This window comes from Psittacula echo (genome assembly GCF_963264785.1).
Source record: "Psittacula echo genome assembly, chromosome: 3".
Classification (NCBI taxonomy): domain Eukaryota; kingdom Metazoa; phylum Chordata; class Aves; order Psittaciformes; family Psittacidae; genus Psittacula; species Psittacula echo.
This window is the reverse complement of record NC_137736.1, coordinates 83,176,319-83,190,421: the sequence shown is the minus strand read 5'-3', so window position 1 is coordinate 83,190,421 and position 14,103 is coordinate 83,176,319. Positions and strand designations below refer to the sequence as shown.

The 14,103-nt window shown below is 36.1% G+C and overlaps 1 protein-coding gene across 20 annotated transcripts in view; it reads right to left on the bottom strand.

Annotated features, from left to right (window-relative positions):
- MYCBP2 (MYC binding protein 2) overlaps positions 1-14,103 on the bottom strand; it is a 191,338-nt gene that overhangs the window by 106,289 nt on the left and 70,946 nt on the right. For 17 of the 20 annotated variants that reach the window (XM_080612121.1, XM_080612132.1, XM_080612134.1 and 14 more), the window contains 5 exons: positions 12,569-12,676; positions 7,712-7,831; positions 7,200-7,281; positions 975-1,092; positions 409-613 (listed from right to left, as the gene is read on the bottom strand). In XM_080612121.1, the coding sequence (XP_080468247.1) occupies positions 409-613; positions 975-1,092; positions 7,200-7,281; positions 7,712-7,831; positions 12,569-12,676 (633 nt within the window). Of the gene's footprint in view, positions 1-408; positions 614-974; positions 1,093-5,269; positions 5,394-7,199; positions 7,282-7,711; positions 7,834-12,568; positions 12,677-14,103 lie in introns of those variants that run through there. The other 3 variants (XM_080612139.1, XM_080612133.1, XM_080612131.1) reach the window with 2 other exon arrangements.

Genomic DNA, 14,103 nt, shown 5'->3' with positions numbered 1-14,103 from the left:
AAACAGCAGAAAAACATGAAGATTCCACTCATTATGTGACATTATTCTCAGACTAAAGCCAAAACACCACACAGGACCAACTACTAGAAAGAAAATTAACTCTATCCCAGCTGAAACCAGGACAAGCATTAACGTAGCAGGGAAGAACAGATATACTGCTACTGCAAAAAATAAACCACAGTAAGAATTAAATGCAAGAAAAGTTTAGATTTTTACATTCTTATTTTTAATAAAACTGATTTCTAAAGGAACTAGGGCCACCATGTGCATTATAACTAGACAGTCAAAATATTTTAATTCCCTCCATTCACATTTTTGACCTATTGCTCCTCCACTGTTCACATGACTGAACCTATTTTTTCCTCTAATACTTCCATAAGCACTTAAATATTATAGAAGAGTTCTTGCCTATTATATGCCTGCTTGCAAATATCTCTGATGTAGCAAGCACATGAGAATTAATGAGAGCTTCATCGATCCTGAGAAAAGTCTGGTCTCCACTTGCTCCAATCCATGTTGCTTTGCGTCCATATTTGGAGCCTATATTAGGCATAGGTGCTGGTTTTGCATTCCAGTAAGGCATATCCAGAATTGGTCTACCAAGTTGACCTTTCTATAGAGAGAATACAGAATTAGCATGTAACAATAACAGTAAGTCTCAAAGATTAACAAATTACTTTGACGCTTACAATATACAAAAGTAGTAATCTGGAAGAGATATCTTACCACAAAATTACCTTCACAAAGTAATGGCTACTCTAAGTGAAGCACTACACATTTAAATACAATGAACAAGTTATAACCACAAATATATTAAAGGCCATATTTTAAAACATGACAGACTCAAATGACACACAGAAGTCATAAGTAGTTCTGTAAGAACAAGTATGAACAGTTTTGAAAAAAAAAAAACAAGCCAACTTTAAATACTAGCATATTCCCATGAGTAAGTAGTAGTAGTATTATTTCCTTACTGAGAAACTTCCAAATGTGAAAACTTGGCCATCCATTAGGAGAATAGCTGTATGGTTGCTCCCAGCAGTAACTTGTGTACTAGGACCCGGTAATGCCTGCACCAAAGTGGGACATCCTCTATATCAAAATACATGAATTCTGTATTAATATATGCTTATGCAACATTTAACACATACATTAGTATTATAAGAATTTCAATCACTGTGAAATGTATTCACTATATTGACATATTACATGGAATCAGAGTCAATCAACACCTTACATATTAACGAAACAGAGGTTTTAAACACTGTACCAGATACTTAAGTTTATGCCATCTTGTAACAAGGAAGCGGATCAAGTACACTCTCTTCAGCTAAACTCAAATTAGCATAGAATAAACCCAGTTAATTTAATATATAGTTGTAGGATTCCATTAATATTACTGTAGTTATATACATGTGTGTGTATATATATAAAATATATTGCAATGAACTGCAGCAGTGTAAAAATTCTTTTGTGAGGATGCTGGTGAAACACATAAAAAAAACCCCAAACTGTCTGCATTATGAAGAATCAAAAGCCTTATGTAGTTAGCACACCAGTACAACTACCAGAAGCAGCATTTACATAGCCTTCCTGAGATCACTTTCTAGGGAACTATAAAAGAAAGAAAAGGACTACCCACCTTATCAGCTTTCTAATGCATTATTATAATGCAACAGAATAGTGCATTATTCTCCATTTCTAATGGAGAATAACGCATTCAAAACCTGCTCTCCATTAAAATCACAGACTCAAGACAGAACAAACCTCTCCAAATGGTTTTCCAGAAAGATCTGAAAAAGTCTAATCCATGTGTCTCCCAGGTATAAGAAAATAAATCTATTCCACTAAAAATAATGGAAAAAAAACCCAACAGGATGATCAAAAAGCAAAGAAAGAAAACTTGAAGTGATGACTTGTAATACAAATAGCAGAAAAGATAAAAAAAAAGAAATATAAGACACTAAAACTAAAACATTATCTCAATCCAACAAAGTGAACAGGAGCCTACAAGAACTGCAGCAGACTCTGAATCCCATAATGAATGCCTACCTAGACTTCAAATTTATTGTGCACTTAGAAAAAATGCGAATTTGAAGAACCAGTTATTCCCAAATAACTCTGTGTTTGGGAACTCTAATACCAGAGAACAGCAGTACTATTTAAACTTACTTTTAAACACACACTTTCAAAAGTAAATTAATCTAAAATAAGAACAGTTTGTCTTATGACGGAACAAAAAAAGACAAATGTCAAACCACGATCATCCAGTGATTGTTTAGCAGCTGATGTGCAAAAGATGGGTTGTCTGCGTATTCTGATTTTGGCTGAATTGCAGGTAGAACGTTAAGCTGAGAAAGTAGGAGGAAGGAGAGGCATTGTGTTCAGCAGGGAAGGACAGATAATATGTGAACATCCAAAGATGTGGAACAGAGGAATGTAGCATGAAGACAGGTTGATGACTTGAAGGAGGGGGAACACAGGTATATAGAAAGAAATTATTCCTTTGTGGTGAATGTAGCTTCCAGTGGGCAGTTCTAGTGGAGATGGAGAGAGTGAAGAGCTGCACAAAATTTGGTAAAGGATGCACAACATGACATTCCTATATATAGTAGCCTTTGTTGGACTACAGGCACATGGGTTTGGACATCAGTAAGATTATACACAGACACAGAGAGCAAGTTCAGCAGCACCAACGATGAAATATCTTAAAACCAGAAAAAAATATCACATTTGCCTCCCATAAACTTTAAGGAACCTCAAAAAAGCACTGATGCAGAAACAAAATATAGTTAAGAACTAATCCAAATGCATTCTTGTTAAAGGGAAATACTTTTATTACAGGTTTTCTTCCTCTCCCTCAAAATTCTGATATATTCTGATATATAAATTCAGGCACAGAATTACCAATCCTATGCTTTATAAAAAAAAAAAAAAAAAAAAAAAAAAAGCTGTGCATGAAATTCCCTTGGCAGCAGCAAAACAAAAACTGACAAGCAACTAATGTAAAGAGATGTTGTATATCATCCTCTTAAACAGCTCTTTTATTAAGCTAACCCAGGTTTTAGAATGGGCAACTACAGTGTATCAACTAAAGAACTGAAAAGGAAAAAGCTTAAGACACTCAACTATGTCAAAAAAATAAAGAGAAAAAAAAATAAAGAGAAATTACAGAAAAATTGTTTTCACTTCATGAAAGGAGGATGGATCTTGAAAAATACAGTAAGCCAGTTTGACTGGTGTATATGGAATTCAAAACCTGCAAATACAATTGGGTATTTCTCTATCCCTCTAAAACTCAACACAGAATAGCTCAGCATAGACAAGACTTAAGAGTCTGAGAGACTCTTAGAACAAAGTTTTGATAACTAGGGTTTCTCCATTTGAAAGGGAGAAAGGAAAAAGTTGTCTTCTGGGATGGAGTTGAAAGATACACTGCTGTCAAATCACAGATCCTTTGGCTTCTGGATCAGGTCGATCACTAAAGACCAGCCTCAACTATACAGAAAGTAACCTAAGATGTTTTGGGAAAATGTAAGATTGCTGAATAAAAACCAGCAGATACACATGCATCAGCTAATTCAGGATCCCGCAGAAGGTCCAAATGCATTTTGGCAGTCCACACCAAAACTCTCTTCAATCCTGAAGGGTAAGCATTCCTGGGAGCAGACGTGGTCTTTGAAACCTCATCCAGCATTAACTGTTTGGACAATTGCTGTCCATAGTACTTATCCAGGCAATAGCTGGCTGCCAGCTCCAGAATGATGTCACTTGGGGCAACCAATCCTGGCACTGCTGCAAATTCAGGTTCACCATGGGCTGTTACTTTGTAGTGGGTAAAAGGAAACCAGTAGTGACTTCTGCCAGTTGCAGGCAGAATTGGACATTATGGAGTTAAAAAGAAAATTGAGATTTTTACATTTGAGGTAACTGGAAGTCTGGTGAAAAGATGTAAGTAAGATCCACACATAAGAATTAAATAGTCAGATGATGTACCTATAAACATGGTCCAATCAAACAGAGATGATGGAACACTTTTTCTTCCTAGAGATATTAATAGGGTATAGTATCTACACTTCATCTTCAAACAGAACGTGGCTGACGGTCCATGGAAGGTCTGCTCAGTTTTCTTCCATGTTATCATTGAACCTTCAGAAGCAAAATTACTTCAAGATTGTCTTACTTCAGGTGTTCCATTTCTCGAGCTTCACTGCCAGATCATATTCTTGCTAACGTAGTGCTGAAGACAACAGTTTGCATAAGAAATTCAGGCAATATTTGTACAATAATAGAAAGATCCTAGAGTTTTAAGTTCCAGCTTCATCAGCAACAAACAGGCCTTTGCTTACTTGAACACAAGACATGCTATTTTGCACCAAGATTAGATTCTGCAAAGCATTTCTTCCTTCCACTTTCCACCCACCAGCATCTAATTCGATGAGACTGACAAATCCTTCATGTAGCGAACAGCTCACCAACATCTGCCTCTGTGGATTTTACAATAGAAAGCCCACATAGAATAGTTTAATGGCTCCAACATACTGGCAAGAAAAAGATGGACTCCAAGAAACAGATCACTTGCATTTTCAAGTGGTCCATCTGTGAATGGCTGAAGTGTTTGCTGAAGAAAAAAATAACATCATTTTGTGCATATTGCTTTCCCTCCACACCATTTCAGTTCTATTAATGGTTTACTGAGAATCACATTGTCCTGTTCATCTGATGTTTTGTTTGTGTGCATAAAAAAACAGCAGTAAATCCTTCTAGGGTATGTAATATGTCTCATTCCTACTGAAGTACGGGCAAGAATTTGTAGTGTTTACCATACTCTAATAGAGAAGTCCAAAATCATTAATTAAGGAGAAAGCCATGCCAGGACAGGTGCACAAAATTCAAAATAGTTAAGCATTTTCAAGACTTTAAAAAAGAAGGTCTCACTATTAAACCTTTACGCTGCAAGACAGAAGTCTCTGAAAGGATAAGTCATCAATCGCTGCGCAGGAACTTCCATAATTGCTTCGTTTGGCAATGAAGATGGCTCACTCAGATGAAAATGAGAGGTCCTGTATTTTCCCTTACAGTTCTCGTTTTCAGGGGTCCCATATTTAGATATACTAGCTAGGCTGTCTACACACTGGTTCCTTTTTTTCTTTAGTTCCCTCTCTCTCAGAAATACAGCAGAGTATCAGTTCCTGGATTCAGAAGATGATAGTCTTCCTGAAGTCAATACAAGCAATGTGACACACTGCATGACTGACATACCACTGACCTGGCTGGAGCTGGCCATCTGAGCACCACTGCGTCCCAACTGAGGTGGAACTCTGCATAAGGATTCCCTGTTTCCTTCTCTGAATCCCTTACTGTGAGGATAGAGGAGAGATCTCTACTTAAAGCTGGAAAAAGAAGTACATCAATGAGGAAATCATAATTTGAATGAGTACGCTAAACAGCAATATAGTACTACAGCCAGTTCTCATGCACAGGACATACTCCAAATTTCTTCAAGGCTTTTCTCAGACACTCTCTAGGGTCTGCTGTAGAATGATATAATGGTCAGTGCCAGGTCGTTTGTACCTCCTCAGCTTCTAGGACTGGTCAAGCACTATCTTTTGGTACAGGATGTTTCATGTTCTCTTCTAGGATCTCACTTGGAACTACATTTGGTCTCCATCCAGTCTCTGTCTAAATAAGCAACAGATGTGGGGTTTTACCACCTGAAATTCTGACAGATACAGCAGATAGCTCCGATGCCTTCAGAAAAGCCAAGCGATTTCATCAAAGTTGGAAACAGGCAACAGTGTTACCAGTACAAATGCCACTGCTATTTGTACCTCTTCAGTCTTTTAAAAGACTGGCCTTATTCTAAGTAGTGACCTGAATTGCCAGCTAAAAGCCACTGTAGCTTGGAACAAGTGTCCAAGAATTTCCAGGAATGAAAACAAGGGTACTTATCTGTGATATGGCTCTACCATAGGCAGAAATGCAGACTGCGTTCACCAGTCCAATGCAAACTGAACAGGTAACAGTTTAGGGACTAGCATTATGCACAGCAGTCAATACAGAGTGACACTTCTGGCAAACTTCCTTCCTTTCCTCTCCCCCTTTTGTTTAGCGAAACCAATGAAAATTTTAAGATGATGAAGATTTCTTCAGAAACTTGACAAAAGAAATTATTTGGAAGTCTCCAAAGAGATTAGGAGGATAGATGTTTAGTCATTTTCATCTCACTACTAGAAGAGAAACGACAGAACTGAAGACAGGTCACAGATGCTCCACTCTGTATGCCTTTCACATAAGGATACCAGGCATTACTGGACTTATGCAAACCCTTAGTGATTTCTACTATTCAAAATCCCATCTTACGTGTTATACAGTATATGTACATACCCAAGGACAACATTATTACATTTCCTTCTATGGCAGGATGTTGATTTTTTACTTTAGTGTGTAGATAAGATGCTAAGGATGAGATACTAAGGGTGAGATTGAGCTTCACATTAAAGACGCCTATATTTAATTATGTCACTGTAGTCAATGGAGATCATGCCCATGAAGTTTACAGAGCTACACAGCATACCTAAACCAGTTAAGTAGTGGGTGATCAGTCAAATAGCTCTCCGCACTCTGTTGACTTCTCTATTTCCACTGACAGCAAAGAAAGCACACATCACTCTCATACTGACATCCATAATAAATGTCTGTGAAATGCAGCTGAGACCCAAGCTTAGTAAACTTACTTTGGAGAGTAATAATAAACAAAATCAAGATTTTATCATAACTAAACTACTGACAATGGAGTAACAGAAACAGGTTAATCTAGGTTTACAATATCGTACTATTATAATTATTGCATATGCAGTATTTTACAGAAATAATGAAACTTAATGAGATTTCAATGTCATTCTCATATGTAGGGAGAATTAAAGAGACAGAAGCATTTCAACTCAACTCAGTTATCAAAGCTCTGATAATAACTTTACGCAAAAGCCTTTATGTATTAAATTATACAGTACAACAGTATTGTTACCGTATCTATATCCAGAGGGGTACAGAAAATTAAGTGCAGAACAAGAGCTTATCAACTTCATTTGGAATATATTTGAGTTTTCATGCTTGCTACTACACAAAACCAGAAATTCAGCCACTTTTTATGCAGCAGTACATCAATACACAATCACACCCTTTAATTACCAGCTCACCTGGAATTAACATCACCATGTCCAAGTTGCCCATGCTGCCCATATCCAAAGGTGTAAACATCACCATTCTCCATCAAAACCACTGAAAAACAAACAAGAAGAATATTTTTGACATGTACATGTTAATATGGTATTGCACCAGTGCTGGTTAGCTTTTCTGAGCAGCACAGTTAATGTTCCCTCCTGAAACGCTAAGAGACCTATACCAGATTCCACAATCCTTCACAGCTGGCACCTCTATGAAGGACTAGAACTGTGCCATGCAGATGTTTCCAAATGACTTAAAAATTGCTTAAAAGCTCTGATGTAACTCAATATATGACACTTATGGTCCTTTTCAACATTGAAGGACAGTGTAGCAGCCTACAAAATGATACCACAACCTTTCCAAACTTAATCATTCCTGAGTACATCATAATTGAAAATTAAATACAAAGCAGTGAAAACACATATAAAAATTAAAAAAAAAAAAAAATTAACCTATTCTATAATTAAAATTATTTTTTTTTTACCTGAATGATGAAATCCACAACTGACTTGCACAGCTCGCAGTTCACAGTCAAAGCGTACAGCCCCTGGTGGGTAGGTTGTGATTTTGCTGGCATCCTTCTCACCTCTCTCTCCACTTCCGTCTATAAACAAAACTTAGTTACATCCCATGTTACAACTAAAAGAGTTATATTAGAAGAATAAATAGAACAATATAACTCCCCACCCTGCTGTCTGCAAGGCATGAGAAAGAGCTCGCAGATGAGTAAAAGAGACAGCTCAAAACATGGCATCAAATTAGATGCGAAAGATGACAGAACCTCTACTTCTAAACAACCTACTACAAAGTCACACATTGGAAAATATCACCTCTAAAGCAGAAACTTCTGAAGAGTGGTCAAAAATGACCACCAAAACAAGAAATTCAAACAACTTCAGAAGTTTTGCTTAATGACTACCACTTTGATAAGCAGACAGAAAGCCCTGTAGTTAAACTCAACAGGCACAGCTTGTTGGTTTTTTTTTTAATTACTTCTTGTTAACCATTTTACTTGACTCCAACTTGGCCACACAGCCCTTGTTTTTCGTAATTAACAACGCAGCTCATAATGATGTCAACATACTCACTACTAGCATGCCTATTTCCTGTCAAAGATACATTTTTAGACATTGTCTCTGTGACTTCTTTTAATATGAAGTGCATTATTGCTTCTTACAGTCAAACTGCTCTTACATCAGATTTAAGCACCAAAGTGACAAAGAATTGTATCATTTTTAAGCTTACTGAAAACCACTATCTTCTCCAGAAATCAGAATATTTAAGTCATCTAACAATTACACCATAATTAAACTACATGGCCACAAGGTCACAAAGGAAGGTAGTTTCCCAATAGTAGCTGGAAACCAACATGACAGAGAAACAGACAACATGCTCATCACCATTAAAACACCTATACCTGTGTAGAGAGTGGGCAATGAAAACTCTAAAGAAAGTGTATTTTTACAATGAAAAAAATCTCATGTATGACTCTAGTCACACCATCTCTAGTCTAGAGAAATGAGAGAAAAAAAACCAAAACTGCTTTCAAGGAACAAAGAAAGAGCTTATTCAGTCTCAACAGCAAGTAAAGTCATAAACTATAAATCAGAGTTCTGCTGGGGGAAAAAACCACCACAAAACAACAAAAACAACAAAAAAAAGGAAAACATTTTGTTAGTGTTCCCGAGCTGCAGTAAGGGGGTGATGGTATTTCGCTTCTCACTGACCATCTCTGAAGAACAGAGAAAGTGCTTCTAAAGGTATTAAATACATTTCTTCTCCTCAAAGATGAAAAGTTTTAATGCAATATGATCATACACACACACACAAAAATAATTCTTACAATAACTGTCTCTTTAGACCACATAATTTGCCAACAAATCTCTCAGTTCAGCAGCAATTACCCAAGTAAGGCATTTCAGTCAAGTTACTAGTTAACACCTGTGATGTTAATATGCTGATTATGTATGCTTGTGAGGTCTGACATACTCTCACATTCTTCAAGTCTCAACTTCCAAAGAAGAGCCTGTCTAACATGTCTCCTTATTAACGGCAGTGTGTAAAAACCTAGCAAAAAAAAACCAGTGGCTTTGAAACATTCTTGTGCAACTTCAGTCAAAGAGCACAAGTCTTAAGCAATACGTCTTCAGTTGCATTCTGAACTTCTTTTGAACACTTTGCATATAGAACAAGACTACTGGACTATGGAAATGCCAATATGGAACATACTGACATACTCCAGTATAATATTTATTTCTATTAAGTCTTAGGCACAAGTTTTCATTGTCAGCTATCTTTCTCCAATGAGTGCTTCAAACTACCCTTCAGATGCAGTATTTTACAGTTAAAAAGTAAATTACAAGTAAATTTTACTGAACATGTAATAAGTTTGTATTAGCATTTGAAAAAATGGTTCATTTCCGGCTTGTTCCATCAGTGCAGGTTCAGTTTCATGTAGCCTTTACCCTTTTGAGGGTTCTGGGTTTCATATTATTTAGAACATTGTTTTCCCAAATACAGGAAAAAGGTGGTATTTGCTTGCAGAATCTTAACAGACTCAAGGAGCTTACTTTGGTTTTAATTGCTATTCAGTTCATTTCTACAGTAGAGAAAATTATAGACTTCCATTAATCTTTTTTTTACTCAGATTGCCAGTGATGAAGTCCATGGGGATTGGAGATGCATACTGGGAATTCACTAGCTCATTGAAGATTGAGGATGAAGCACAAAGTCATTTTCTTCTTAATACTCAAAACACTCCATGAATACCAAGAAGATGGTATCTATTCCTTTCTATCTACACCTATAATGAAGGCACAGATATAGATCAGAAAGATTATGATTATGCTTAATATGTATTTTTTATAACAAGGATCTAGATACACAGACCCTGTAAGTGTGAAATGAGAAGATGACAATAGCAAGCTTTCCATAAAATGGGTACCTTGATGAAGCTGAAGGACTTTTCAACTGAGCAATTCAACAGAATTCCACAAATGAAAATTATGTAAATTTGATAGTATGCACAAATACATCTCAAATACACTCTTAAAATTAGGCCACAATTGTTAGCCCTGAAGGAGCTGTTCACATTCAATTCTAAATATCCTTACAGAGAAGTTCTGCAGCTTCGAAGAAGCAGGAACAGCTACCACCAAGTTTAGCACTGGCCTCATCAAGACTACAAGTCAAAATAAATTTTCTTTGCCCAAAGATCTGGTTGGTGTGAAGAGTTACAAGACTACTTTAGCAGAAACATCTGAAGTAAGAATGCCGGTATGGAAAGCATCATATTCAAAAGTAAAACAAAAGAACATGCTAATTTCAACGTCATAGTGTGCTTTTACTGTAGTCAACATCCTCGTTTCAGATTGCTTGATAACTGCTTTTGCATCCTATCTATAGTAAAAAAGGCATGCCTTTTAAGATGAGGTATACCACTTATCTTTTTCACAATTGCCACCTTTCCCATTATTTGGTAACATCCCACTTCAAAAGTTTCCCTTTTTCCCTTGGAAGCTCTTCCAGAAGTTAAGGGGCATTTCTAGGTTCTAGTGGAATTTATGGTTGTCTTTTGAGAAGCAGTCTTCTGAGGCAGAGAAGGATGTCAAAGTTTACTTGTAAGGATGTTACAATCTTCCTTATGTGTTTAGCATAATGAGACACAAAGAACTAAAATAAACCAAATGTTTCTTCGCATATCGCTTTCCTCAACGAAAAATAAATGCTCAGCTCTTCAGAGCATATCTGACAAAATTTTTCAGCACAATAAGATTGTAACTCCAAGAAACAATGTAAACTTCAGACTGACACTAATGAATATACCTCTCGTAAGGAGAGTTGAACTGAAAGCTGAAAAACTACTAACACATACCAAAAAAGTACAGGTATACACAGAATGAGTATACTCCTTTATGCACTTGCCTATAAGCTCAAGGGCTTGCAAGCAGTAAAACCAGCAGTAGCATCCAGCTCAAGAATACTGGTCATCAGCAAACTGTCACTCAAATGACAGCATTTAGGTTCTGCATGTTCTGTCTTTCAGCATCCAATCTGTCCCAGGGAGATTGTAATAGGATATTCTATTTAATCCATCAAGATTTAAACCTCAGATGATAAGTCTTCCAAACAGATTGAACATATGTTATGCAAATAGAAAGGACCAGATTCTGCTTTCATTTCTGTAAAGTAAACTTAAGATGATTTCATGATCCAGTATGTTCATAACTAGGTAGACCTATCACCCACACACTGAAATCATATCCCAAAAAGCTTCAAGCTGTCACACAATTTGTTTGCATACATGCCAAATACTACCACTAACTTCTGCTATTTCAACTGAAATGGCATTCCAACAATTCTTTTCATATTTAGCTGTTCTTCAGAAAATAGTTGAAACTTCAAGGTCCCCACCATTTTAGGAGCTTTCTGCTTACTTCGATCAGGTCTATAATTTGTATTTTACATATTTATCCCTTATATATACATATATACAGACACGGCTATATACAGATACAAACAAACTACAGATAGATTTGATACAGCACAACTTTAATAAATTCAGCTGATTTTTTTTTTTAATGTACTACATCTTCCTAAGTTCATGGTGGGGAGGAATCACATCTGAAGGAATTACACCTTTAGAAATTTAAGGTACAATGAAGTGGTTTTCCAGACATACAAAACCATTAGAATATCAAAGACACCTCCTTACATACGTTCTGCAAAAGAACATTTAAATCAAGAATATTGCAACATAAAATTTGTACTTTGATTTGTATTTTCCCCATTCAAAGCTAGTGAGAAAAAAAAAGTCGCTATTTACATTATTTTAAATATTTAATTTCTAAAAGAGGCTGGCTAAAAGATTAACACCAATGAAAAATTGTGTGCTAGAATTAACAAGTCTGGAATTGACACGTTAAAGCAATCACCCCAGATACACAACACAAAGGTTCAAAAAAACCAACGCAAAAGCAATGCAGCAGTCCAAGTCACTGGAAGCTGTTTAAGTTTCATACAGTGAAATTAAAGAACCTTAGGAATGAGACAACATTAGAAATGAGAAAAGACACACAGAGAGACAATGCACATTTAGGGAAAAAAAAAAGGAAAAGAAAAGAAAAAAAAAACAAATGATGCAGACTATCAAACATTTACACTTTTAAGAAAAGGTCAACACTTAAAATGCGTTTCTTTCTCCTCAGGTAACAAGATACTAACAAGAGGAAAGGCAGAACCCATTTTGTGCAGTTCTTTGAGAAGACAGATTCAGCGCACAGAAGAAGTGACTGGGAAGATGGGCTTATTTCCACCCTAGCCAATGAGGAAGACCAAATACCTTTGTGCTTGTCCCGTTTATGCTTTAGCTGAGCTGGATGGGGTCTGATTCTGGCTAGAGCCTGTTCTCGATGGTTCATAAAAATAGGACCAGGAAATACAAGGGGGCCTGAGGAGAAACATTTTGCACATGCATAGGAAAGCTCACAAAATGGAAACAGTGTGTTAAACAAAAATCAAATAAAAAGCAATGAAACAAATGAATAATAACTGTATAATAATCTTGTTTTCCTGAATTCAAAAGACTAAGTAAACAAAAGTTGCCATTTCTTGATAATAAGACCAAACTATTATGCAAAGAAATAAAAATAATAAATATCCCATAGTGACAGTTCTACTTGAACTTATAAGTATGCAACTGTACTCCAAGTAACGAAAAACTATACTCCAGAACTTGTATTTTACTCCAGTGTAAGTATTGTACAAATTTGACAGGAAATACCCATTACTGTCTTTAACAGTTAAAAAAATTACCATGCCTTACATCCTACAACATTACATTCAAAATACTGATTTGGAACACTCTCATCATATCAATGCAAAATTCAAAAACCATAACCATTTGTTTTTAATTACTGCAGTTAAAATGCAGTGTTATCACTTATAAAGAAAACAGCTACCCAAAGGCACCTGTTTCATGAAGAAAATTACTCAAATCATAATTATTCAAATCATTACTTTTTCCTTATTTACTACCTGTAAATTTTGAAGTCTACTTATTTTAAAATATTACCCATCTATGTGAACATCTTCAAGAGAAGATTTTTATTTGAGGAAAGCAATGGTGTATGTATTTAATTTTTTTTCTAGACTACTTTTTCTTTTTAAAATCTAGATCCAAGCAGTGCTGTATGAAGTTTGAGGCTGATTATATGTAGATCATAAACCAACAATTTCTTCCTTAAACCTGTATTTTCCATCTATTTTAAATGACAAGCATGCCACCAAGAATTTCTCTGGAGGCATCATCTTCTTCCAGAAGTCTCACATTTAACAGAAAGCATGAATCAGGACCAGCTAAGTCTGCCAAGTGCCACTCTTGCCATTTCACGGGCCCCCAGACCTTACATGGATGTCCAATCCCTCTCCCCCACTTCTGCCCAAATCCCAGAAAAAACCACAAACCAACCAACCCAACAAAAAGAAAATAAACCACCCAAACCACCCCAAATCAATATTTGTGTTATGTTAGAAACAGCCTATGCAAAACTTTGAAAACAAGTATTCCTCCTCATTCCCCCAAACCACTGACAGTCTATTTCCATAGCTAAACTTTATTAACAAATTAACATAGGCTAACTTTACATAAATGCCCACTGCCTCAGATTTCCTGCTGTCAGCTTTAGACCTTCAGTTCCTTCACTAATGGTAAACAGTACGGAAAGAAATTTAAGTGGAAGTTAGGCCAAATTTATCTAGTTGTAAAACCTTCTGATGAAGAAACTTGCCTTCACACACAGTTCTCAAATCTTAGCATTAACTTAAACATGATTTCTTTTGTTGTTCTTTTTTTTTTTTTAATCCACTACTGTCCTG